The 24,112-nt window shown below is 36.0% G+C and overlaps 3 protein-coding genes across 3 annotated transcripts; 2 read left to right on the top strand and 1 right to left on the bottom strand.

The window, feature by feature from the left end:
* Window positions 1-8,919: 8,919 nt before the first annotated feature.
* Window positions 8,920-13,224, bottom strand: LOC130182518 (chromatin complexes subunit BAP18-like). The gene is made up of 6 exons (XM_056397514.1): window positions 12,896-13,224; window positions 11,417-11,511; window positions 11,213-11,314; window positions 10,657-10,886; window positions 10,456-10,560; window positions 8,920-10,218 (listed from the first exon to the last, which is right to left on the bottom strand). Exons 1-6 carry the CDS (start codon window positions 12,914-12,916, stop codon window positions 10,154-10,156), a joined length of 618 nt encoding a protein of 205 aa, XP_056253489.1. The 5' UTR covers window positions 12,917-13,224; the 3' UTR covers window positions 8,920-10,153.
* Window positions 13,225-13,328: 104 nt separating this feature from the next.
* On the top strand, window positions 13,329-15,999 carry rnasekb (ribonuclease, RNase K b). Its single transcript, XM_056397548.1, has 3 exons — window positions 13,329-13,519; window positions 14,496-14,578; window positions 15,323-15,999. The coding sequence occupies exons 1-3, from the start codon at window positions 13,442-13,444 to the stop codon at window positions 15,465-15,467; spliced, it is 306 nt and encodes a 101-aa protein (XP_056253523.1). The 5' UTR covers window positions 13,329-13,441; the 3' UTR covers window positions 15,468-15,999.
* A 135-nt stretch (window positions 16,000-16,134) lies between these two features.
* On the top strand, window positions 16,135-23,831 carry LOC130182478 (uncharacterized). The gene is made up of 9 exons (XM_056397461.1): window positions 16,135-17,325; window positions 18,089-18,382; window positions 19,067-19,129; window positions 19,689-19,748; window positions 20,004-20,032; window positions 20,731-20,748; window positions 20,840-21,280; window positions 21,983-22,213; window positions 22,719-23,831. Exons 2-9 carry the CDS (start codon window positions 18,091-18,093, stop codon window positions 22,974-22,976), a joined length of 1,392 nt encoding a protein of 463 aa, XP_056253436.1. The 5' UTR covers window positions 16,135-17,325; window positions 18,089-18,090; the 3' UTR covers window positions 22,977-23,831.
* The last annotated feature ends 281 nt before the right edge of the window (window positions 23,832-24,112 follow it).

Here is a 24,112-nt window from a genome sequence, read left to right as displayed (position 1 = left end):
TCATAAAAATGTCATAGTAAAGTAAGGCATGAAAAGTCATAAAAATGTCATAGTATAGTAAGGCATAAAAATGTCATAGTATAATAAGGCATGAAAAGTCATAAAAATGTCATAGTATAGTAAGGCATAAAAATGTCATAGAATAGTAAGTCATAAAAATGTCATAGTATAGTAAGGCATGAAAATGTCATAGTATAGTAAGACAGGAAAAGTCATAAAAATGTCATAGTATAGTAAGTCATAAAAATGTCATAGTATAGTAAGACAGGAAAAGTCATAAAAATGTCATAGTATAGTAAGTCATAAAAATGTCATAGTATAGTAAGACAGGAAAAGTCATAAAAATGTCATAGTATAATAAGGCATAAAAATGTCATAGTATAGTAAGTCATACAAATGTCATAGTATAGTAAGGCATGAAAAGTCATAAAAACGTCATAGTATAGTAAGGCATGAAAAGTCATAAAAACGTCATAGTATAGTGAGGCATGAAAAGTCATAAAAATGTCATAGTATAATAAGGCATGAAAAGTCATAAAAACGTCATAGTATAGTAAGGCATGAAAAGTCATAAAAACGTCATAGTATAGTAAGGCATGAAAAGTCATAAAAACATCATAGTATAGTAAGGCATAAAAAGTCATAAAAATGTCATAGTATAGTAAGGCATGAAAAGTCATAAAAATGTCATAGTATAGTAAGGCATAAAAATGTCATAGTATAATAAGGCATGAAAAGTCATAAAAATGTCTTAGTAAAGTAAGTCATAAAAATATCATAGTATAATAAGGCATGAAGAGTCATAAAAATGTCATAGTATAGTACCTCATAAAAATGTCATAGTATAGTAAGGCATGAAAAGTCATAAAAATGTCATAGTATAGTAAGGCATAAAAATGTCATAGTATAATAAGGCATGAAAAGTCATAAAAATGTCTTAGTAAAGTAAGTCATAAAAATATCATAGTATAATAAGGCATGAAGAGTCATAAAAATGTCATAGTATAGTACCTCATAAAAATGTCATAGTAAAGTAAGGCATGAAAAGTCATAAAAATGTCATAGTATAGTAAGGCATAAAAATGTCATAGTATAATAAGGCATGAAAAGTCATAAAAATGTCTTAGTAAAGTAAGTCATAAAAATGTCATAGTATAATAAGGCATGAAGAGTCATAAAAATGTCATAGCATAGTACCTCATAAAAATGTCATAGTAAAGTAAGGCATGAAAAGTCATAAAAACGTCATAGTATAGTAAGGCATGAAAAGTCATAAAAACGTCATAGTATAGTAAGGCATGAAAAGTCATAAAAACGTCATAGTATAGTGAGGCATGAAAAGTCATAAAAATGTCATAGTATAATAAGGCATGAAAAGTCATAAAAACGTCATAGAATAGTAAGGCATGAAAAGTCATAAAAACGTCATAGTATAGTAAGGCATGAAAAGTCATAAAAACGTCATAGTATAGTAAGGCATGAAAAGTCATAAAAACGTCATAGTATAGTAAGGCATGAAAAGTCATAAAAACGTCATAGTATAATAGGGCATGAAAAGTCATAAAAATGTCATAGTATAGTAAGGCATGAAAATGTCATAGTATAGTAAAGCATAAAAATGTCATAGTATAGCAAGGAATAAAAATGTCATAGTATAGTAAGTCATAAAAATGTCATAGTATAGTAAGACAGGAAAAGTCATAAAAATGTCATAGTATAGTAAGTCATAAAAATGTCATAGTATAGTAAGACAGGAAAAGTCATAAAAATGTCATAGTATAGTAAGTCATAAAAATGTCATAGTATAGTAAGACAGGAAAAGACATAAAAAATGTCATAGTATAATAAGGCATAAAAATGTCATAGTATAGTAAGTCATACAAATGTCATAGTATAGTAAGGCATGAAAAGTCATAAAAACGTCATAGTATAGTAAGGCATAAAAAGTCATAAAAATGTCATAGTATAGTAAGGCATGAAAAGTCATAAAAACGTCATAGTATAGTAAGGCATGAAAAGTCATAAAAACGTCATAGTATAGTAAGGCATGAAAAGTCATAAAAATATCATAGTATAATAAGGCATGAAAAGTCATAAAAATGTCATAATATTGTAAGGCATGAAAATGTCATAGTATAGTAAGTCATGAAAAGTCATAAAAACGTCATAGTATAGTAAGGCATAAATATGTCATAGTATAATAAGGCATGAAGAGTCATAAAAATGTCATAGCATAGTACCTCATAAAAATGTCATAGTATAGTAAGGCATGAAAAGTCATAAAAATGTCATAGTATAGTAAGGCATAAAAATGTCATAGTATAATAAGGCATGAAAAGTCATAAAAATGTCTTAGTAAAGTAAGTCATAAAAATATCATAGTATAATAAGGCATGAAGAGTCATAAAAATGTCATAGCATAGTACCTCATAAAAATGTCATAGTAAAGTAAGGCATGAAAAGTCATAAAAATGTCATAGCATAGTAAGGCATGAAAAGTCATAAAAACGTCATAGTATAGTAAGGCATGAAAAGTCATAAAAACGTCATAGTATAATGAGGCATGAAAAGTCATAAAAATGTCATAGTATAGTAAGGCATGAAAATGTCATAGTATAGTAAGGCATAAAAATGTCATAGTATAGCAAGGAATAAAAATGTCATAGTATATTAAGTCATAAAAATGTCATAGTATAGTAAGACAGGAAAAGTCATAAAAACGTCATAGTATAGTAAGGCATAAAAAGTCATAAAAATGTCATAGTATAATAAGGCATAAAAATGTCATAGTATAGTAAGTCATAAAAATGTCATAGTATAGTAAGGCATGAAAAGTCATAAAAACGTCATAGTATAGTAAGGCATAAAAAGTCATAAATATGTCATAGTATAGTAAGGCATGAAAAGTCATAAAAACGTCATAGTATAGTAAGGCATGAAAAGTCATAAAAACGTCATAGTATAGTAAGGCATAAAAATGTCATAGAATAGTAAGTCATAAAAATGTCATAGTATAGTAAGGCATGAAAAGTTATAAAAACGTCATAGTATAGTAAGGCATAAAAAGTCATAAAAATGTCATAGTATAGTAAGGCATGAAAAGTCATAAAAACGTCATAGTATAGTAAGGCATAAAAATGTCATAGTATAATAAGGCATGAAAAGTCATAAAAATGTCATAGTATAGTAAGGCATAAAAATGTCATCGAATAGTAAGTCATAAAAATGTCATAGTATAGTAAGTCATGAAAAGTCATAAAAACGTCATAGTATAGTAAGGCATAAAAATGTCATAGTATAATAAGGCATGAAAAGTCATAAAAATGTCATAGTATAGTAAGGCATAAAAATGTCATAGAATAGTAAGTCATAAAAATGTCATAGTATAGTAAGGCATGAAAAGTCATAAAAACGTCATAGTATAGTAAGGCATAAAAAGTCATAAAAATGTCATAGTATAGTAAGGCATGAAAAGTCATAAAAATGTCATAGTATAGTAAGGCATAAAAATGTCATAGTATAATAAGGCATGAAAAGTCATAAAAATGTCATAGTATAGTAAGGCATAAAAATGTCATAGTATAATAAGGCATGAAAAGTCATAAAAATGTCTTAGTAAAGTAAGTCATAAAAATGTCATAGTATAATAAGGCATGAAGAGTCATAAAAATGTCATAGCATAGTACCTCATAAAAATGTCATAGTAAAGTAAGGCATGAAAAGTCATAAAAATGTCATAGTATAGTAAGGCATAAAAATGTCATAGTATAATAAGGCATGAAAAGTCATACAAATGTCTTAGTAAAGTAAGTCATAAAAATGTCATAGTATAGTAAGGCATGAAGAGTCATAAAAATGTCATAGCATAGTACCTCATAAAAATGTCATAGTATAGTAAGGCATGAAAAGTCATAAAAATGTCATAGTATAGTAAGGCATGAAAAGTCATAAAAACGTCATAGTATAGTAAGGCATGAAAAGTCATAAAAACGTCATAGTATAGTAAGGCATGAAAAGTCATAAAAACGTCATAGTATAGTGAGGCATGAAAAGTCATAAAAATGTCATAGTATAATAAGGCATGAAAAGTCATAAAAATGTCATAGTATAGTAAGGCATGAAAATGTCATAGTATAGTAAGGCATAAAAATGTCATAGTATAGCAAGGAATAAAAATGTCATAGTATAGTAAGTCATAAAAATGTCATAGTATAGTAAGACAGGAAAAGTCATAAAAATGTCATAGTATAGTAAGTCATAAAAATGTCATAGTATAGTAAGACAGGAAAAGTCATAAAAATGTCATAGTATAATAAGGCATAAAAATGTCATAGTATAGTAAGTCATAAAAATGTCATAGTATAGTAAGGCATGAAAAGTCATAAAAACGTCATAGTATAGTAAGGCATAAAAAGTCATAAAAATGTCATAGTATAGTAAGGCATGAAAAGTCATAAAAACGTCATAGTATAGTAAGGCATGAAAAGTCATAAAAACGTCATAGTATAGTAAGGCATAAAAATGTCATAGAATAGTAAGTCATAAAAATGTCATAGTATAGTAAGGCATGAAAAGTCATAAAAAGGTCATAGTATAGTAAGGCATGAAAAGTCATAAAAATGTCATAGTATAATAAGGCATGAAAAGTCATAAAAATGTCTTAGTAAAGTAAGTCATAAAAATGTCATAGTATAGTAAGGCATGAAGAGTCATAAAAATGTCATAGCATAGTACCTCATAAAAATGTCATAGTAAAGTAAGGCATGAAAAGTCATAAAAATGTCATAGTATAGTAAGGCATGAAAAGTCATAAAAACGTCATAGTATAGTAAGGCATGAAAAGTCATAAAAACGTCATAGTATAGTGAGGCATGAAAAGTCATAAAAATGTCATAGTATAATAAGGCATGAAAAGTCATAAAAATGTCATAGTATAGTAAGGCATGAAAATGTCATATTATAGTAAGGCATAAAAATGTCATAGTATAGCAAGGAATAAAAATGTCATAGTATAGTAAGTCATAAAAATGTCATAGTATAGTAAGACAGGAAAAGTCATAAAAATGTCATAGTATAGTAAGTCATAAAAATGTCATAGTATAGTAAGACAGGAAAAGTCATAAAAATGTCATAGTATAGTAAGGCATGAAAATGTCATAGTATAGTAAGGCATAAAAATGTCATAGTATAGCAAGGAATAAAAATGTCATAGTATAGTAAGTCATAAAAATGTCATAGTATAGTAAGACAGGAAAAGTCATAAAAATGTCATAGTATAGTAAGTCATAAAAATGTCATAGTATAGTAAGACAGGAAAAGTCATAAAAATGTCATAGTATAGTAAGTCATAAAAATGTCATAGTATAGTAAGACAGGAAAAGTCATAAAAATGTCATAGTATAGTAAGGCATGAAAATGTCATAGTATAGTAAGGCATAAAAATGTCATAGTATAGCAAGGAATAAAAATGTCATAGTATAGTAAGTCATAAAAATGTCATAGTATAGTAAGACAGGAAAAGTCATAAAAATGTCATAGTATAGTAAGTCATAAAAATGTCATAGTATAGTAAGACAGGAAAAGTCATAAAAATGTCATAGTATAGTAAGTCATAAAAATGTCATAGTATAGTAAGACAGGAAAAGTCATAAAAATGTCATAGTATAATAAGGCATAAAAATGTCATAGTATAGTAAGTCATACAAATGTCATAGTATAGTAAGGCATGAAAAGTCATAAAAACGTCATAGTATAGTAAGGCATGAAAAGTCATAAAAACGTCATAGTATAATAGGGCATGAAAAGTCATAAAAATGTCATAGTATAGTAAGGCATGAAAATGTCATAGTATAGTAAGGCATAAAAATGTCATAGTATAGCAAGGAATAAAAATGTCATAGTATATTAAGTCATAAAAATGTCATAGTATAGTAAGACAGGAAAAGTCATAAAAATGTCATAGTATAATAAGGCATAAAAATGTCATAGTATAGTAAGTCATAAAAATGTCATAGTATAGTAAGGCATGAAAAGTCATAAAAACGTCATAGTATAGTAAGGCATGAAAAGTCATAAAAACGTCATAGTATAGTAAGTCATAAAAATGTCATAGTATAGTAAGGCATGAAGAGTCATAAAAATGTCATAGCATAGTACCTCATAAAAATGTCATAGTAAAGTAAGGCATGAAAAGTCATAAAAATGTCATAGTATAGTAAGGCATAAAAATGTCATAGTATAATAAGGCATGAAAAGTCATAAAAACGTCACAGTATAGTAAGGCATGAAAAGTCATAAAAACGTCATAGTATAGTGAGGCATGAAAAGTCATAAAAATGTCATAGTATAATAAGGCATGAAAAGTCATAAAAACGTCATAGTATAGTAAGGCATGAAAAGTCATAAAAACGTCATAGTATAGTAAGGCATAAAAATGTCATAGTATAGTAAGGTATAAAAATGTTATAGTATAATAAATTATGAAAAGTCATAAAAATGTCATAGTAAAGTAAGTTGTAAAAATGTCATAGTATAGTAAGGCATGAAAAGTCATAAAAATGTCATAGTATAGTAAGGCATGAAAAGTCATAAAAACGTCATAGTACAGTAAGGCATGAAAAGTCATAAAAACGTCATAGTATAGTAAGACAGGAAAAGTCATAAAAATGTCATAGTAAAGTATGTCGTAAAAATGTCATAGTATAGTAAGGCATGAAAAGTCATAAAAACGTCATAGTACAGTAAGGCATGAAAAGTCATAAAAACGTCATAGTATAGTAAGGCATGAAAAGTCATAAAAATGTCATAGTATAATAAGGCATGAAAAGTCATAAAAATGTCATAGTATTGTAAGGCATGAAAATGTCATAGTATAGTAAGTCATGAAAAGTCATAAAAACGTCATAGTATAGTAAGGCATAAATATGTCATAGTATAGTAACTCATAAAAATGTCATAGTATAGTAAGTAATAAAAAGTCATAAAAATGTCATAGTATAATAAGGCATGAAAAGTCACAAAAATGTCACAGTATAGTAAGTCATAAATATATCATAGTATAGTAAGTCATAAAAATGTCATAGTATAGTAAGACAGGAAAAGTCAAAAAAATGTTGTAGTATAGTAAGGCATGAAAAGTCATAAAAATGTCATAGTATAATAAGGCATGAAAAGTCATAAAACTGTCATAGTATAGTAAGGCATGAAAATGTCATAGTATAGTAAGTCATAAATATATCATAGTATAGTAAGTCATAAAAATGTGATAGTATAATAAGGCATGAAAAGTCACAAAAATGTCACAGTATAGTAAGTCATAAATATATCATAGTATAGTAAGTCATAAAAATGTCATAGTATAATAAGGCATGAAAAGTCATAAAAATGTCATAGCATAATAAGGCATGAAAAGTCATAAAAATGTCATAGTATAGTAAGACAGGAAAAGATAGTAAGGCATGAAAAGTCATAAATATATCATAGCATAGTAACTCATAAAAATGTCATAGCATAATAAGGCATGAAAAGTCATAAAAATGTCATAGCATAGTAACTCATTAAAATATCATGGTATAATAAGGTATAAAAAGTCATAAAATGTTATAGTATAGTAAGGCATAAAAAGTCGTAAAACGACTTATTACCGTAAGACAAAAAATCATAAAAAAGTCATAGTATTCTAAGTTATAAAAAGTCATAAAAACGTTTTTAGTGTAGTAAGGTATAAAAGTCATTAAAACCTTATACTGTCGTAAGGCATTAAAAGTCATAAATACCTCATAGTATAGTAAGGCATAAAAATGTCTTAGTGTAATAAGTCATAAAAAAGCTAACATGGTTAAATAACATCATCTGACATTTCTTGTGGTTATGTGATGTACCAGTTTTATTGTCACATGGCGTGAGCGTTCAGATAGCTCCTGCGCTTTCAGCCCATCAAATGATAGCATGCCTAAACTGGTTGTCTTGGAGAGGAGGCCTCTTGGCAGGCGTAGTGGAATAATCTAATATGACTTCACTCCAAACACAGTGTGAACGGGTTCACTCATATTGGTAGGGACATCTCCCTACTGTCCATATGCAAACCTACGTCCTTGCGACTGTGGAGTTAAATTACAAACTGTTGTTTTGTCTGAAACAAACATTTTATGTTCCTTTTGAAACAATTATCAACATGATTCATTTTATGGTTCAACCAATATATATATACATTGACAATAACAGTTACTTAGAGCTGAAATAATTAGTCTTTTAATTTATTAGTCAATCCAAAAATAATACAGCAGCAAGAATTATGATGATGATTTTTTTTTTAATTATTAATTTGCTAAAATGTGAGTCCTCTCTATTTGTTTAATGTTAAAGTTGCATCTCTGGGTCGTTGATTTGCTCAGACAAAAAGTGTAAATTAAACTGTTTTCACTATTTTTTGTCATCGAACAGATCAAGAAACAGATCGAGAAAAAAATCACCAAATCAATCGTGAAAATACGTTTTTTAATCATTTGGTTTATTTATAGTCAGAAAATCCCTTTTTTTCGACCAAGTGTTCACAGCCGAACAGTCAGTTTATAGCCACAGAAGAAGAAAAGCAGTGAATCACTACTGAAGAAGATGAGTTCAGATCTGTCTGAGATTTTTGCCTGAGAAATGAATTGTGTGTCGGACAGTTTCACCAGCAGCAGATGAAATTGAATTTTTTGAAAACTATTTCAAATAGTGAAACAATTTGTTGATCAGTAGAAAAGGAATCAATTATTTCTCACATGTAAATATATGTATATATAATGTAAATGATTTTAAACTAAACGTTTTATTCTGTTTGGATGAAAGAAGTAACTGAAATATGTCAAACTGACAAACTCTTTCAAATGCTGCATTTCATCATTTAAAAAAAGAAACAGCAAAAGACAAGAAAACTTCACTTTTTAAATGTTTTACTTAACATAATTAAAACAATGTTTTTACATCACTCACAGCCACTGATTGATAAAAGGTCAAAGTCAAAATACTCACATCATGATTAACAACATTTTGTCAACAAATCCTGTTTCATACAAAAGTGATTGTGTGTGAATCTGGAACCTGATCTATTAATAATATGTTTTTATTAATTACAGCCTCGTTATGAATGAAACTATTATCTGTGAGGTGTTAAAGATTAACGTCTTCAACAGGAACCAATCAGAGCTCAGAGCCACAGACAGAGGAGAGAAGTCAGAATAACATCTTTCAAAGTAAAAGTCCTGCTGAGGCTCAAGGGGAATCTCCTCATGTTGGTTATTAGCCTGTTCAGGAAACTCATTTCGTTTCCTCAGTTTAATCGTGTGGAGTTCAGTTCAGGTGATGTATAGATGTAGTTCAGAGTTGGTTTAGACCCACACCTGTTCCTGTGTAACAATATGTACCGTTGTCCTGAAGGTGTTTTCAAAATCCGCAGAATTTTTCTACTTAGCTGGATGAAAAATATTTTGTTTAACTTGCTTCAAATGACAGTGACTTATCTTCTTTCTCAATTTGTACAATGTGATGCAAATTTAAAGGTTATTATCAGTTAAATCCTGATGGTTCGAAGAATCTTTGAATGTTTTGAAAAAACCTTCAGAACATGTTTGTTTTTTCCAACATCTTTGTGTTTATTTTGAAGAGATGTTGTATGTATGTAATGACACTAACGAGAGGCTGCACTCGTTTGTTTCTCTGTTAAAGCGTCTCGACAGGTTTCACTCTTTGTTCTTCATGATGTAAAAAACAAATCTGTTTCTTTGACTTTTTTTGTCTGATTCTAAAACTGAACAGAAGCAGAAACTAAAACTCACTGATGGGAACAATCTGTTTTTCTAAAAAGAAAAAGAAAAAAAAACCTGAAGTTCATTAGTCGATATTTCTACACGAGGACGAAGAGTCACCTGTTCTCTTTAAAAAATAAAATAAATAAACTTCTCTGGATCCAGAAACTCGACACGTTTTTCTTTTTTCTACCTCGGACTTCGAATGAAAACGTGGCTGCAGAGAGTCGAGGGAGCGTCGTGATGATTGACGGATGAACTTCAGGTGAAGAGAGAAACAGGAGGGACTGAGTAAAAAAATAAAAGATGGCCGGTCGACGTGATGATTCCTGCTGCTCCCTCTCTTTCCTCTGGGAGGTCAAAGGTCAGCGGGAGAGGAGGGGGAGGTCACTGGAGTTCATGATGAGGCTTGAGTCCAGGTTGAGGCTCTCTGAGGAAACCACAGGTAAAAGTGAAGTCATTAAAACTGCTCTGACCACACCCCCTCAGGTGTGACTGACAGGGTTTCTACTTTCAGATCCTCACAGAACAGAACAAACCTGATTGGACGAAAGTTGGATAAATACAGGTGGAAGAAACACCTGCTATAATCAGGTGAAGAGAACAACTTCCTCACAGTCATCATGTTTAGTGGCTGTTACCTGGTAACAAGCTCTGTGACACTGACCTTGGTCAAAGTTGAGCTTCTTGCTGGACGAGCTGTCGCCGAGTCCTTCGATGTCGACCAGGTCACTGTTCACATCCGAGTCGTTCAGAGCGCTGAGGGTCACGTCTGCAGGGGGAGGGAGAGGAGGAAGATGATGAGGAGGAGGAGGAGGAGGAGGAGGGAGGGCGGGGCAAGGAGGAGTCACTTCCTGTCGTTTCTCACCTGCCGTCTTCTGCTTCTTGATGGGCGGGGCCAGCGAGGGGCTGCTCTGCATACCCGTTGCCACGACAACCTGCGAGGTCGGCACGGCGATCATGGCGGGGGCGGAGGGAGTGGGCGCCGGCGTCATGGCGGCAGCAGATTTCTTGACGGTCTTCTTCGGGGACTCAGAGGAAATGGGGACTCTGCTGTCCTCGTACAACTTCCTCTTCACCGTGCTCTTTATCTGAGCTCTGTAGAAGAAGAACACAGCCACACCTGACTCACCTGGATTTCTCCATGTAAGTATTATTATACAATCAATAAATCTGTCTATTATATATGAACATGTTGAAACCAATAGGATTAAAACCAAACCTCCATTTTCACCTGAGTCCCTTTAAAACACTTCATTATAAAAGGCTTCATGAGTCACAGGTGAACTGTTCCTCTAACACAGGTGAACTGTTCCTCTAACACAGGTGAACTGTTCCTCTAACACAGGTGAACTGTTCCTCTAACACAGGTGAACTGTTCCTCTAACACAGGTGAACTGTTCCTCTAACACAGGTGAACTTACACAGTTCGCTCTTTGATCACAGTGCTGATGTTGTTCAGGTCGTCTCCGAATCGACGGACGGCCAATCGAAGCATCTCGATCTCTGTCTCTGTCCATTTGGCTCTGAGGACGAAAACACAGTCAACTGACACTGAACAGAGTGTGTGTGTGTGTGTGTGTGTGTGTGTGTGTGTGTGTGTGTGTGTGTGTGTGTGTGTGACTCACCCTGCAGGGCTGGAGTCGGACACCGGATGCAGCTGCATGGTCAACTCTCCCAGTTTGGTGAAGGCGGCTCCAGCTGCTGAGAAAATCTCCCCGACCTGCAGAGAAGAAGATCAGGTGACGAGAGCAGAAACATTAAAAGTTCAAGTGACGACAGTTCACATTATAAAATGAAGATCTTTTTTTTTTAAATTGGAAATTTTTAAATCAGACATATCAGTTCTTAAATATCTCAATCTTAAAAGAAGCAAATAAAATAAAAAATAAAAAAACAAAAAATGATTGTAAAAGGACAAATACATATTTTAAGTGACAGACTTCTTCAGACAAACATTTCAGAATAGACATGAACTGCTGACTTCTTATTTGAGAGACTCAAACTAACGTTCAATTAAAAACAACTTAAATGAGGGAATTGATTTAAGAAATTTCACATAATGAATATGAAATTTTCTTGTAAAATCAGCAGGTTAACAATATGTTTTCCTTAAATTCAAGTGAAGTGAAAATATTTTTCTGTTCAATGTTAATCACGTCTGTTGTTTTGTAACTTTCAGTCTTTCCAGGATCAATAAATGAATCTTGAAATGTACATGTTTGTTTGGTTTTTTTAATTGAAAAATGTTTAATTGCAAAAACTATAACAATATGGTGTATATATAAAGAACAAATAAAGAGGCATCATAACAATATAACTGGCAAACATTATATGGCTTTTTTTCCCAGTATGATTCTACATTCAATGTGCAACATGACATATATATATATATATATATATATATATATACACATATATATACACATACATACACATATATGTGTCTCATAAGTTTGATCAATAAATAAAGCACAAAAATCTTAACAATAATCAGATTTCTTTGAAGAGCTCTTGTGAAACACTTCCTGTATCAGCACATTTCTTATTATTTATAATTTGGATAAACTCAAAGTATTTATTAAATCCATCCTGAAGGATTCAAACGATGGAGACCCTGAGAACTCGACCTCATCAATGTGAAACTTCCCCATTAGGATCATGAACAACCTGCTGCACCTTCTTTATTTAATTAACATAAAATAACATTATAGCCTTGGCATCTCATCTCATCGAATAGTTGGTCTGAGTGTCAAAATAATCTTCCAAATGTACGTTTGTTGAGTTTTGAAGGTCTGACTAACTGACGTCACTGGGAGGGTTCACACGTCACATCTGAAAATTACAGAAAGTAAACAGGAATGTTCCACTTCTACTCTGTTTGGTGAATCAGCTGTTGTGCCGAATCAAACACTAGATTCTTTTCATGTAGGAGAGAAAAACTAATGCACTTTTTATGAAGTCTATATTTCTGTGAGCGGCAGCTGCGTTAAAGTAACGGATTTCTGAATGAAGTCTGGCGGCAGTTGTGTGACCCGCTCTCTAACTTTGCACACACCGGTCACACTCTGGTTTATAAGAGAGTCCACACTCAGGTAAGAACTCACCTTAGCAGATGCTGACGTCATTTCGTTGAAGGAGCTGAAGCTTTTTTTCTCTGGATTTGTTCTTGAATCAAAACAACAACACGAACATACACAGCTAGCTGCTAGCTAAAGTTAGCTTCTGTAACGTTAGCTAGCGCGCTATCGTTAGCGGGCTTCCATTGAGAACCTGGCGAGATTTTAAAAAACGAATCTTCGGCAGATACACATACGATTCAGCGCCGCGATTATATTTTAAATCATTTATAAATCACATGTTCAGAGAAAAATATTGTAAATATCGCACAACAAAGGTAGAGGGGATGAAGGGAACGTTGCGCGAGTTTGGAAGTCGAACACCATTGGTCAGCCTTAACGGAAAAGGCGGAGCGAGTCATATACGACATTTTTATTGGTCGCCTCGCTGCAGGGTTACGACGGCGATCGAACTCTTCCGAGTGAAACCGAGTGATGAGGATCAGCTGACCGCGAGGATCGGTCGGGCTGTAGCTGAACGGTAAAAACGTTTCTCAGTTCAGAGAATTAAAAGTAAAAACACCGGACACCGACATGCCGTCGCTTCTGTTCTGCGGGCCGAAGATGGCTGCCTGCGGAATAGTGATCAGCATCTGGGGGGTCATCATGCTGGTAAGAAATATGGATCTCTGGAACAGACTATTTCCTGGAATAAATCCTTTTAAATAATTCAAATATTAACCAGGACGTTTTCGGAAAATAAGCGTTTTAACCGGGTTTTGTTGAATCTCGTGAGACCCGGAAATCCATGAAACACAAACCAGCTGTCGCAAAGGAGTCCTTGGACTGGAATTCGTCTCCAGTTAATAGACGGAGCCCAAGTAGGCCAAACTGAATGTATGCTAGAACATACCACTGCACTAGTAATCGATAGCAGAGCTGTAACCATCAGTCCAAAAATCGAATAATGTCAGAATTTGATGCTTTTATTTGTCATACACGATAGTAAAGTTAATGTTTGGTTTTAGACTGTTGGTCAAATAAAATCCACTTGAATGTATTGGACAGAATTATAACACACATATTTCACTATTATCTTGTTATAGATAAAACTATCGATCAATCAATGGAGAAAATAATCAGTGCCTGTGTAATTAACATTATGGACGTGGCTAACGTCTGGTTTTCCAGTTTTACTGGATAGAAACATTTTCCTGTTTTAATTGAGGAACTCAGATGAGTCATGTGACTTTTTACCCTCATGTGATGTTCCAGAGCAGGAAGTCAGTTTTTCCACTTCCACAATGTAAGGTGAGAAAAATAAACCACAACTGTTGGCGGCAGTAACCACGACACCCTCAAACCATAAAGTACAAATAATGAAGTGAATCTGTAAAAATGTTAAGTTTACAAACGGCCCTGCAGCTTGACAGCAGCAACTAAATCACTAAAACCACTAAGACTTTGTTTTATACTTTATAAACAGAATACAAACATTTAATTACAGATTTTAATTGATTAAATAATCAGCTCCACCACAGACTCATTATGGTTATGATTGAAAGAGTTGTGACAGTTCTGTCCCCAGCTGCACATCCTGTGGCCTCTGCTGTGTCCCCGGGCCTCATGTTGACCCGCTGTGTTTCAGGCGATGCTGGGGATCTTCTTCAGCGCGAAGTCGGCCGTGCTGATCGAGGACGTCCCTTTCACAGAGGACGACATTCGCAACGAGTGAGTTACTAACAGCTGACCAGCAGGTGTTTCTGTTATTCTGTCCACAGTTGTGACCGACAGAAGATCGATCAGCTTCTGATTATCAAATAATGGTTTTCGTCATTTTTAAAGCAGAAATGAGAAAGTTTCGATCAGATGTGATGATTCGACAGTGAACTGAAACCAGACCTGAACCCAGAACCGAAGAGACGATGGACCGGGAGAAATCTAACTGGCATTTTCAATTTTTTTAGGATAATCAGCAGATTGATTGTTAATGAAAATAATCTCTGTACAGCTGCAACAATTAGTCAGTCGGCAACTATTTATATATCGATTAATCGTTTGAAGTCATTTTTCAAACCAAGTTCCAGCTGGTCAGTTTGAGCTGCTTCTCTTTGTCTCGTGTGGCAGGAACTGAATCTGTTGGTTCGACAAAACGATCCGATTGTTGGTCGATATGTTCTGACGTTTTATAAAACAAACAGTTCTTCAGTTAATCGTTAAAATATCGGACAGATTAATTGATCCAGAACATAATGTTTGTGTGGGGACGTGTGCAGCTGTTACTGACGAACTGGTTCTTGCGGAGGTCGGGGAACAGAGGATCCACCTGTTCGATCCTTTGTTGCCCGGGAAACGATGATGCGATAAAATCCCATAAGCACCAGATCGGTCCGGACCACAGGACTGATGTGGTTCTAGTTTAAAGTGATCTGGTCTGTGGGTGAAGACCTGATCCGTCTCTTCTTCTCCCCGCAGTAAAAATCCTCCTCAGAACATCTACAGTCTCTACAACCAGGTCGGCATCAACTGCTTCATCGCCGCCGCCATCTACGTGGCGGTGGGCGCCGTCTCGCTCTGCCAGGTCCGACTCAACAAGCGTCAGGAGTACATGGTCACATAAGGAGCTGCAGTGAGGACCTGACCTCTGACCTCAGCAGCTGGAGGTCGTCCTCTGTCCACACAGTTTACGTTACAGGTGGTGGTCAGGCATCACCAGTTATTTATTTTCAAGTTGAAACCTTCCATGTGTTTGTCGCCTGTTGTTGTTGTTGTTGTTGTTGTTGTTGTTGGATGAAGTGTTGCATCATTCCTTTGACACTTTGGCTTCAGAGATCCTGCATGTCACATTTATTTCCTGGATTTAAATTAACGATTCAAACATGAGAAATAAATTCATCTTCAGCTGAAGCAGGAAACAAACGTTTAAACAGACCGAGTCAGTTTCATCATTTTATATCTTCTGTGTTTATAATCTTTATTTTCTGAGCAGAAGAAACTCGGTGGAACCTGCTGAAGTCGACGCGTCGCTGAATAAATAAAAAGTTTAAGTGTGAACATGTTTGTTTTTAAAGCCACTGGCTCAAACTCAAAGTGTTTCTGTGACAAAACTGTTATGGTGGATGTTCCTTTGCAATAAAGTGTGTGTAAAACAAGATTGGTCTGAAGCCTCGTACATTTGATTATTGATCCTGATGAGATCAGAAATTCAGTTTAAATGGAGACATGGTCTGTGTGATATTAATCTCTGAGTTAAGTTAGTGTTTCCTGTCCGACATCAGCTTCTCTTAAACTTTATTAAAAACCTGTTTGTCGTTAGTTTAACTTTTTTTCCCTTAAATAATAAAATAAAACAGTGAAGTACATGATTTCTGTGGCTGAAATAAACAAAGTGGCAGGTGTGCAGACAAGGTGACGTCAATAAATTAAATACTTAAATCAGAATAAACAAGTAGGAACACGACTAAACTGACAGATGAACGCTGGGCCACGATTGGCTCCACACAAGTTGTGATGTCATAAACGCTGCAGGTACGTCCAGGTGTTAAACTGAGATTCAGAAACGTCCCCTGAATGTGAAGCTGAACTCTGCACCGTGAAGATGAAGAGGAGGAAGAGGAAGACCATGTCTACGATCATCTGACAGCTGCGACTTTATAAAATGTTGCTTCAGGTAAAATTGGCTCCATCTTACAGGATGGTGTCAACATGTGCATCAGTAATAATCCAGTAACATGAAACATGAAGTAACTGAACACTTAAACCTTTTGTTAGATTTTGTTGCCAATATTTCTGAACTGCAGTTAAAGATTAAACGTTTCACGTCTTCCTTCACTCACTGAGGCTGAACTGTCACAACAAACTGCAGTTATTCCTCTTTTCACAGGAGAGGTTGAAGACCGACGAGTCCTTCAGCAGCTCGTCCGGTGGTGGCTCCATGACGCCGGTGTGAAGTTCATCCAACCGTCGTGTAACAAAAGAGCAGTGATCTACTCACAAACAGATGGTGCCAAGAACCCTGAGGCAGGAGAGACGGGGCTCAGGACCAGCGAGAGGAACTGGACTAAACAGAAGAACATGTAATAAGTTGTTGATGTCGGTTGGTTGCACTGCGACGGGTGGAAAAAAACTAAACAAGTGGAGGTGTTAACATGTTCATCCTCAGCCCCAGCGAGTGTGAGGAGTTTCCATACAAACAGCTGACATGACGAACTACATGCCGCTCTGCAGTCAGTCACAGGAAGAGCTCAGCTGTGGGGTATTGTATTGGTAGGGTTTGAGCAGACGGTGGCGGTAATGCGTCAATAAGATGCAGCCAACCGCTGTAAAACAAGAAGAAGAAGAAGAAAAAGCCCAGCATGCATCACGTTCAGAGATTGAATTTGCCTTTTTTTCCCGCCTCTGTAGCTGAGCTGCTCTGACTGGTGACGACCGAGCAAAGAAGAAAACAAAAACAGTCCGGCTGTGAACAAAAGGACAAAGTGAGTATTGATTCAAAACTTTATTGTGAATTCCTTCTTGAAAAATAAGGAGATATTTCATCTCATGAATCACAGGAGAAAGGAAAGATGTAGAGTCTGATTGTTTTGCTCCTGTTCATGGTTAATGGCGACTGACTGTTCTCACTGTTTCACCTCTGGTCCTGGACGTGTCTGTGCAGCATGAAAGTTTGAAATGTGCACAAACTAAACTTCAGCTAATGTATACACACATATATTTACACTCCCCATTAAAGTACCTGTAAATGAAGTGAACACCTTCAGATACTGTGAATGAGGAAGTGGTTTTATGCATGGAGCCCCATTAAGGGTCTCTACCACTGATTACACAGATTTTACATACGAAGTCACATGACAAAAATGTTGGTGACGTCTGGATTAACATTATTTTCACATTATTTCTTCATGTATAAATAATCTGCACAGTAACTCCAGCTGTCAGATCAGTGTAGTGCAGTAAACGTTCATTACAGTAGAAGTAAAGTACAAGTACCTCAAGCTGCAGCTGAATGAATGTACTGAGGGTCAGGGCCGGACAGTCCCTCTCATACATGTTTATAATGACAGTTCACATGTTGTGTGTCTCAGAGTCACCACTAACATGACAGTGTGTATAATATATATATAATATACAGCAGACAGGATCTTGTTGTTGTTGTTGTTGTTTGTGTCTGAAGTAAAAGAAGAAAACAAGGTTAAAGCAGGAACTGTTTCTGACTCTTCTGTCGTCTCGTCTCTGTGTCAGAGATGATTTCAGAGACAGAGTGGAAAGAAGCCCTGACCTCCAGCCTGGAGGAGCTGGAGTCACCACAGTACAGAAAGATGCTGGAAATGTTGGATAAAATCCCCACAAGTGTGAAGACTGAAAGGTCCAGAGAAGAGATGGCCAGAATAATCATTGAGCACTACGGATTAGAGGGTTCCATCTCTGTAATCGATAATGTAATGGATCAGATCCCGAGGAGGGACGAGAGAGTCCAGGGCCGGCTGCGACTCTTTGTGGAGAAACTGAGGCAGAAACAGAAGGAAGAGACGAAGGGTGAGTTCACACAGTAAATGTTGTGTAAACCAGGTCGTCTGTGAGTGTGTCTGCTGACCATGTTTATCCAGTGCATTCAGAAACTCTTCAGACCCCTTCAAAGAAAAAGTACAACTCCCGCTATAATGACATATTAATACTAGGTAGCAGTTTGGCGATGACTAAGCAAGCAGAACCGAGCAGCCAATTGCGCCATCATAACTGATCTCAGAGCAGCAAAGGCTGAGTCTAGGACGGCTTGACAAGCACACTTTGGCTATAGCTAATCACGTGTCAAAGATCCCCGGATTATCCTCAATGTGCAAACCTCCGACTGAAGCTGCTGTCGTCTTCGCTTGACGAGCTCTAGTCTTTGTCAAGAGAGCAATCCACAGGTGCACATAAAGCTTCAGGGTTGTAAGAAGTTTTCCTATGTTTGACTTAAAGTACAAAAGAACCTGTTGTGTTCTTTCCTGGCTCTAGTGTTAAATGTCTATAGACATGGTTTTGGTCTCATTTGTCCAGGTGTTGAGCAACAGTCCAGTAATTGCCTACATAGAAAAGCTGCTTGGTCATTTCTGAAAATACTAAATGAGAGTGTGACAGTGACGCTGTTGAGTCATCAAAGAAGAAATCAGCTTCTGTTGATTTTCAGTAGTTGTGGATCTGAACAATGAGTGTGTTCAACTTTTGTGTCATTTTCAGGGAAGAAGAGGAAACGCAAAAGTGACTTGAAGTCAAAGGACAACAAGAAAGAAGCTGCAGCTGGTAGGTAAACACAGTCACAGAGCTCCACCTGGATCTGCTGCGACCAGCAGAAACCTCCAGGACTGAAACCTGAAGCCACAACATGGAGTTCCTCAAATGGCCACTCGAGGCCAAGAGGCGACTCAGTGACTCAAAGTCTCTGAGGTGACACCAAGCGTCAGCCCATCTGGTCATCGTGTGTTTCCATGGTGAACAGTTTTAATTGTCTCTCGTCAGTAGCAGAGCCACAAAAACTACAGAGCACAAACACAGAGGCTGCAGAGCTCAAAGCTCAGTAACTTGTCGTCGACAGAAAATACAGAAATAGCACAATACAGGACATTCACTACATAATACTATATAAGAAACAGAAAGTAACAGCACTATCTTAATAAAAACTAGTAAATCCCAACGATGAATCATATTCAGTTTATGATATAATAATATAATCAGTTGTTCTCCACGTGGACCTGAGTTATTCTTCCACCACTTGACCAGAGGAAGCTTGTTTGCAGGGATTTAGACTGGAAGAGGAAAAGTTCATAAAGTGTGTGTGTAACTTCTTACATTTAATTTTCAGGGTTTATGAAGAACGGTATCATAAGTGACTCCGACTCCTCGGATGAGGAGCAAGAGGCTGGTAGGTGATGGACGGTTTGACTTCATAAATATCTGCATCATGACATCTTTGACAAAATTACCATAACAGCCCAAATGCAAGCTGACATGTATTTTGAGACAATCTGTACTAAACAGATTTAAATTGTATTTTCACGTTTCAATAAAATGGAGCAGCTGATAACGAAGACAGAATGAGCTCAAACTAAGTTTGGTGGAAGTCATTTAGAAAAATGTGAAGAAACTCACTGACCGATGTTTGTTTCTTCTTTTAAAGATCAACAGAAGAGCTGCAAATCTGACAAGGTGAGTAACTTGTAGGTAACCTGTTACCTGGTTACTAATGAATACACCTTACAGCACAGTGACATAGAAACTGTATGTATGATAAAATACCTCAGTCAGGGACAGCCAGGGTAAAGCCAGGGTAAACATTCTCACATAAAGTTATGACCATGTCCACATTTATCAGCATGTCCTGCCTAGAGGTGCCATGCAGCTGAGAATCATATACACATATATTATATACATATAATAACAATATGGATGGACAGTACAGCACTGTTTGTTAATGTGTAATAATTCAAATATAAGTTATAAGATGCACATTCACACTGTTTATGCACTGAAAAGAAATTAGTAGTTAGTTGTATAGTAATTAGTATTAAAATAACCTTTTGTAATTTCTTCTATTGCCTCATAGCTAACGTTAGCATTAGCAGCTGTTTACTAACCAGTCTAGAAGAGATTCCTTCACTCACCAACATCTGTCTCCAGAGGTCGAAACAAACACCAATGTTGACTCTTGTTCGGTCCTATTTCACTTATTGTCTTCCACTGAAGTTAGCATGCTAACCAGCTAATTAATTATATCTCAGTTATCTGAACTTGATCTTTCTAAAAAAAAAAAGAAAAATGTTTTAACATATAAATGTCACATTTGCACATTATATCAGCTCGTCCATTATGAGTAGCTGAGGATTAATGAGATGTTTTTCTTCCAGGAGAACATTCCCTCTTGGGTGAGTGGAGCTCTTCAAATCTTTATTTATTTCTCATTCGACTTTGTCTTGACTTGTGTGATTGAATTTGTTTTGCTCTGTTTGTGTCCAGAGGGAAACCATCAATGATCTAAGGAACAGTGATGGCCTCTTTCAAAAACCCGTAGCTGGGAAAATTGTGCAGAAATCTTGTCTGCGCAGCTATGAAACTAAAGAGAAGGTGAAAAGGTTCTTCTTTTATGTGGCGGTTGCTGATGAGACAAGCTGCATTAAAGTGATGGTTTATGGAGAAGAACGCTTTGAAAAAATCAAGGAAAAGAATTTCTACATATTCAAAAACGTCAAAATGGAAATGTTTGATCGCTCTAATGAGAAAGTCCTGAAAGTGTTTAAATACAGCACAGTGTCGAGGACGACCCGTGTTGATGTTCCAGAGAAGCTGGAGGTGGAAGCTCAGACGCTCATTTATCGCCACAGTCCTATTTTCTCCATCGCAAAGGCCAAATTATTTGATGACAAAACATTAGTGAGCGTTGAAGGAACTGTAACAAAGGTGAGTTTGTTTTTTATATTGTTGAGAAATATGGTGTTTTGGCTGAGCGTTTCTGTGGAAGCTGTGAGTGATAATCAGGCCCAGCAGAGGGAAGCAGCAGTGCTGAGTCCTCTAACCCCGAGCTAACGCACCTTTAAACTGCCTTCAACTCCTACTCACTTCCTCCTGAGCGTCATGTTGGATGACCACCTCTCATTCTCTGACCCTGTTGTATTCATCTTACGAAAAATCAGGCGTTACCTGACTCAGTACTCCACCCAGCTCTTGAACCAGGCGATGGTCATCTCTCATCTCGGCCACTGCATTGCCCCTCTGGCAGGCCTTACTTCACGGACAGTGAAACCCTTAAAGATGCTCCAGACTTTTCTGGTCTGTGGAACAAGCTATCAAATGCCATCAGAGCCGGGGCGGACCTCTCTACATATGTAGCTTGGGCCGATAGAATAAGTAAAACACAGGGCCTGTAACGTTTTCCTTAAGGTAACCCCGCCCTCACGCAAATTAAAGGTGTACTTAAAGGGTTTTGAGCAACAGGCCCCAGGTTTTCAGGTTCATTCTTTTATTTGACGCGTGCATTTATATATCAAAGACAATCAGCTGTATGTAACGTGAAATGTGAAAACCATCCAGTACACGACAGCCGAGAGCCATGTAGCTGCTGTTTCTAATATTGTTTGAATCTTGTGGTCTTGGTTTGCTCAGATCGATCGTGTTGAACACGTCAAACTGAAAACCAAACGGGGGAAGAAAGAGAAGCGGGATTTCATCCTTAAAGACGACACAGGTTCCATCAGGATCACCCTGTGGGGCAACGACACCCAGCAGCTCAGAGATAAATCACATGGAGACTTTGTCCGAGTGACCAACATGAAGACCAGTGTCTACTTTGACTTGGTGTCGCTGAACTCAACTGATCACACCAGCATTTTGAAGGTATCCGTTATCAAACTCTACACACTGTTCTACTGATGCTAATGTGATTTTTTTGATGGTCCACTGATCCAGTGGGATTTCCCCCGGTGCACCTGATGACCACACCAACTATGACAGACGGCTTTTTGTGCCCAAATTTTTTCACACCTTGATTATTTAACAGGTAAACCTTGTAACCCCGCCCACTAAAAAGCAAGGCCAGGTAAAACCATGTAAGGAGGTAAGGGTGTGCAGAGTTGTGGTCAGTTTGTTATAGGAATATTATGTTCAGTTGCACTCAGTTAATGTTGAGCAGTTACAGCAGTTTACATTCACACCGACAGCGCTGCCTTGCTGTTGCTGTTCAGACAAAAGGTAAAAGGAACGTTGACCTTTGAGCCGTTATTCCCATCACTACCACGTCCTGGTCCCCATGAGACGAGACACTGATTCACCGCACAAACATTACACCCTCCTCCCTGCTACGTTCATGAGTGACTGCAACTGTCAATCTGTCTTTGTCCAGATCCCAAATGATGAAGTCCTGAATGTGACGTTGAAGATTATAGGAATCACAGTCACCAAGATGGAGACTCACCTGGAGGCAGAGACTAACGACCAGGTGGAGACATTCTTTGTGGAGTCTAAACTCCTGGCAAAGGCGGTTGGTGTCAGACTGGACGGAGACTTTGAGGAAAGGCTCCTTCAGAAAATGCCCTTCTCAGCAGATGTAGTATTACAAGGAAGCAAGATTAATAAAATCACAGCTTCTGAAAAGATGTAAAAATAACTTTCATCATTCAGATGTGGACGGTTTCCTGTTTCTTAGTAACTGAAGATGTGCAAACTAAAGCTAAAGCTAATTTTAATTAATGAGATTATTTTTCACTTGTGTCTGTTGGTTTGTTTATTTGTCAGCAGGTCGACAGTAAACTTGGTGGAGGGATGGGGGAGGGGCCTGGGGAAAGAGCATTAAATTTTGGTGGTAATCTGGTGAAATATTTTTATCACTTTTCTTAACAGTTTTGTCATTTTCTCAGGAAACAATGTTTTGATCCGACGTATCCAGATAATAATCATGTAATAATCTGGAGAACCAATCAGATCAACAGGTGTCGGAAACTTTCCTTTGAGATACTTTTATTTTCAAGATTTTAATTATGTTTAACCTGTTTGTATTTTTATCAGATTCATTGTGTGTTAAACTGCGGTTTAACTTTCTTGTTTGTTTTATTTCCACATATACTGTTTGTCATTATGATTATATTTGTCTGTTTTTGAAAAGCACTTTGATGCAAAACTTGTTTTTAGCTTTCCTTGACGATTTTGATGGTTTATTCTTTTAATACAGCTATGAAAGATTTCTTTTAAGATTCACCATAAAGTCACAATCATAATATTGTGTAACTGATTATATTGGGTTTTTTTAGTATTTCAGGTCTGAAACATTTTCTGTTTTTATATATTTGTTTTGTATTTTTATGTTTAATCAGGTTTTTGTTGAAGTATAGGAGTAAAAATTCATTCAAAATACCAGTGTTGATTTGTGTGCACTGTCCCTACGGGGGGGGGCATTACATGTACTTTTACTTCAGATGCATTGAATTGCTTACATGTCTATACTTGAATAAAACTTTAAGTGTAATACCTGTAACGTGTGATATTTTACATAAGTAAAAAAACGTATAAATGATTCAGGTCTAAACGATGAACCCTGTTGTTCAGCTGCACAGAACATAAACTGCAGTTACTCCCTTTTCACAAAACATGAAACTGAAAGTATCAACGTCTCTACTTTTGGGCAGGAAATGGGGCTTAACCATTGTTCACTGTGTGTGGGGGGGGGCAGATGCTGTGAGGATTAACAGTCAAATTTGGACAAACTCAAATAATTGTTGACATTTATATTCTCTCCATATT

Source organism: Seriola aureovittata, chromosome 15 (assembly GCF_021018895.1).
Source record: "Seriola aureovittata isolate HTS-2021-v1 ecotype China chromosome 15, ASM2101889v1, whole genome shotgun sequence".
NCBI lineage: Eukaryota > Metazoa > Chordata > Actinopteri > Carangiformes > Carangidae > Seriola > Seriola aureovittata.
This window is presented reverse-complemented; position numbering and strand designations above follow the sequence as displayed.

Bases quoted from the DNA above. Each gene is read 5' to 3' on its own strand.
- LOC130182518 (XM_056397514.1), bottom strand. From the start codon at position 12,916: ATGACGTCAGCATCTGCTAAG. The intron at 10,887-11,212 runs GTAAGTTCACCT...CTTCTTCTACAG, and splicing joins GTGATCAAAGAGCGAACTGT to AGCTCAGATAAAGAGCACGG. The intron at 10,561-10,656 runs GTGAGAAACGAC...CTCCCCCTGCAG, and splicing joins CAAGAAGCAGAAGACGGCAG to ACGTGACCCTCAGCGCTCTG.
- rnasekb (XM_056397548.1), top strand. From the start codon at position 13,442: ATGCCGTCGCTTCTGTTCTGCGGGCCGAAGATGGCTGCCTGCGGAATA. The intron at 13,520-14,495 runs GTAAGAAATATG...GCTGTGTTTCAG, and splicing joins TCTGGGGGGTCATCATGCTG to GCGATGCTGGGGATCTTCTT. The intron at 14,579-15,322 runs GTGAGTTACTAA...TTCTCCCCGCAG, and splicing joins GAGGACGACATTCGCAACGA to TAAAAATCCTCCTCAGAACA.
- LOC130182478 (XM_056397461.1), top strand. From the start codon at position 18,091: ATGATTTCAGAGACAGAGTGGAAAGAAGCCCTGACCTCCAGCCTGGAG. The intron at 19,749-20,003 runs GTAGGTGATGGA...CTTCTTTTAAAG, and splicing joins GGATGAGGAGCAAGAGGCTG to ATCAACAGAAGAGCTGCAAA. The intron at 22,214-22,718 runs GTATCCGTTATC...GTCTTTGTCCAG, and splicing joins ATCACACCAGCATTTTGAAG to ATCCCAAATGATGAAGTCCT.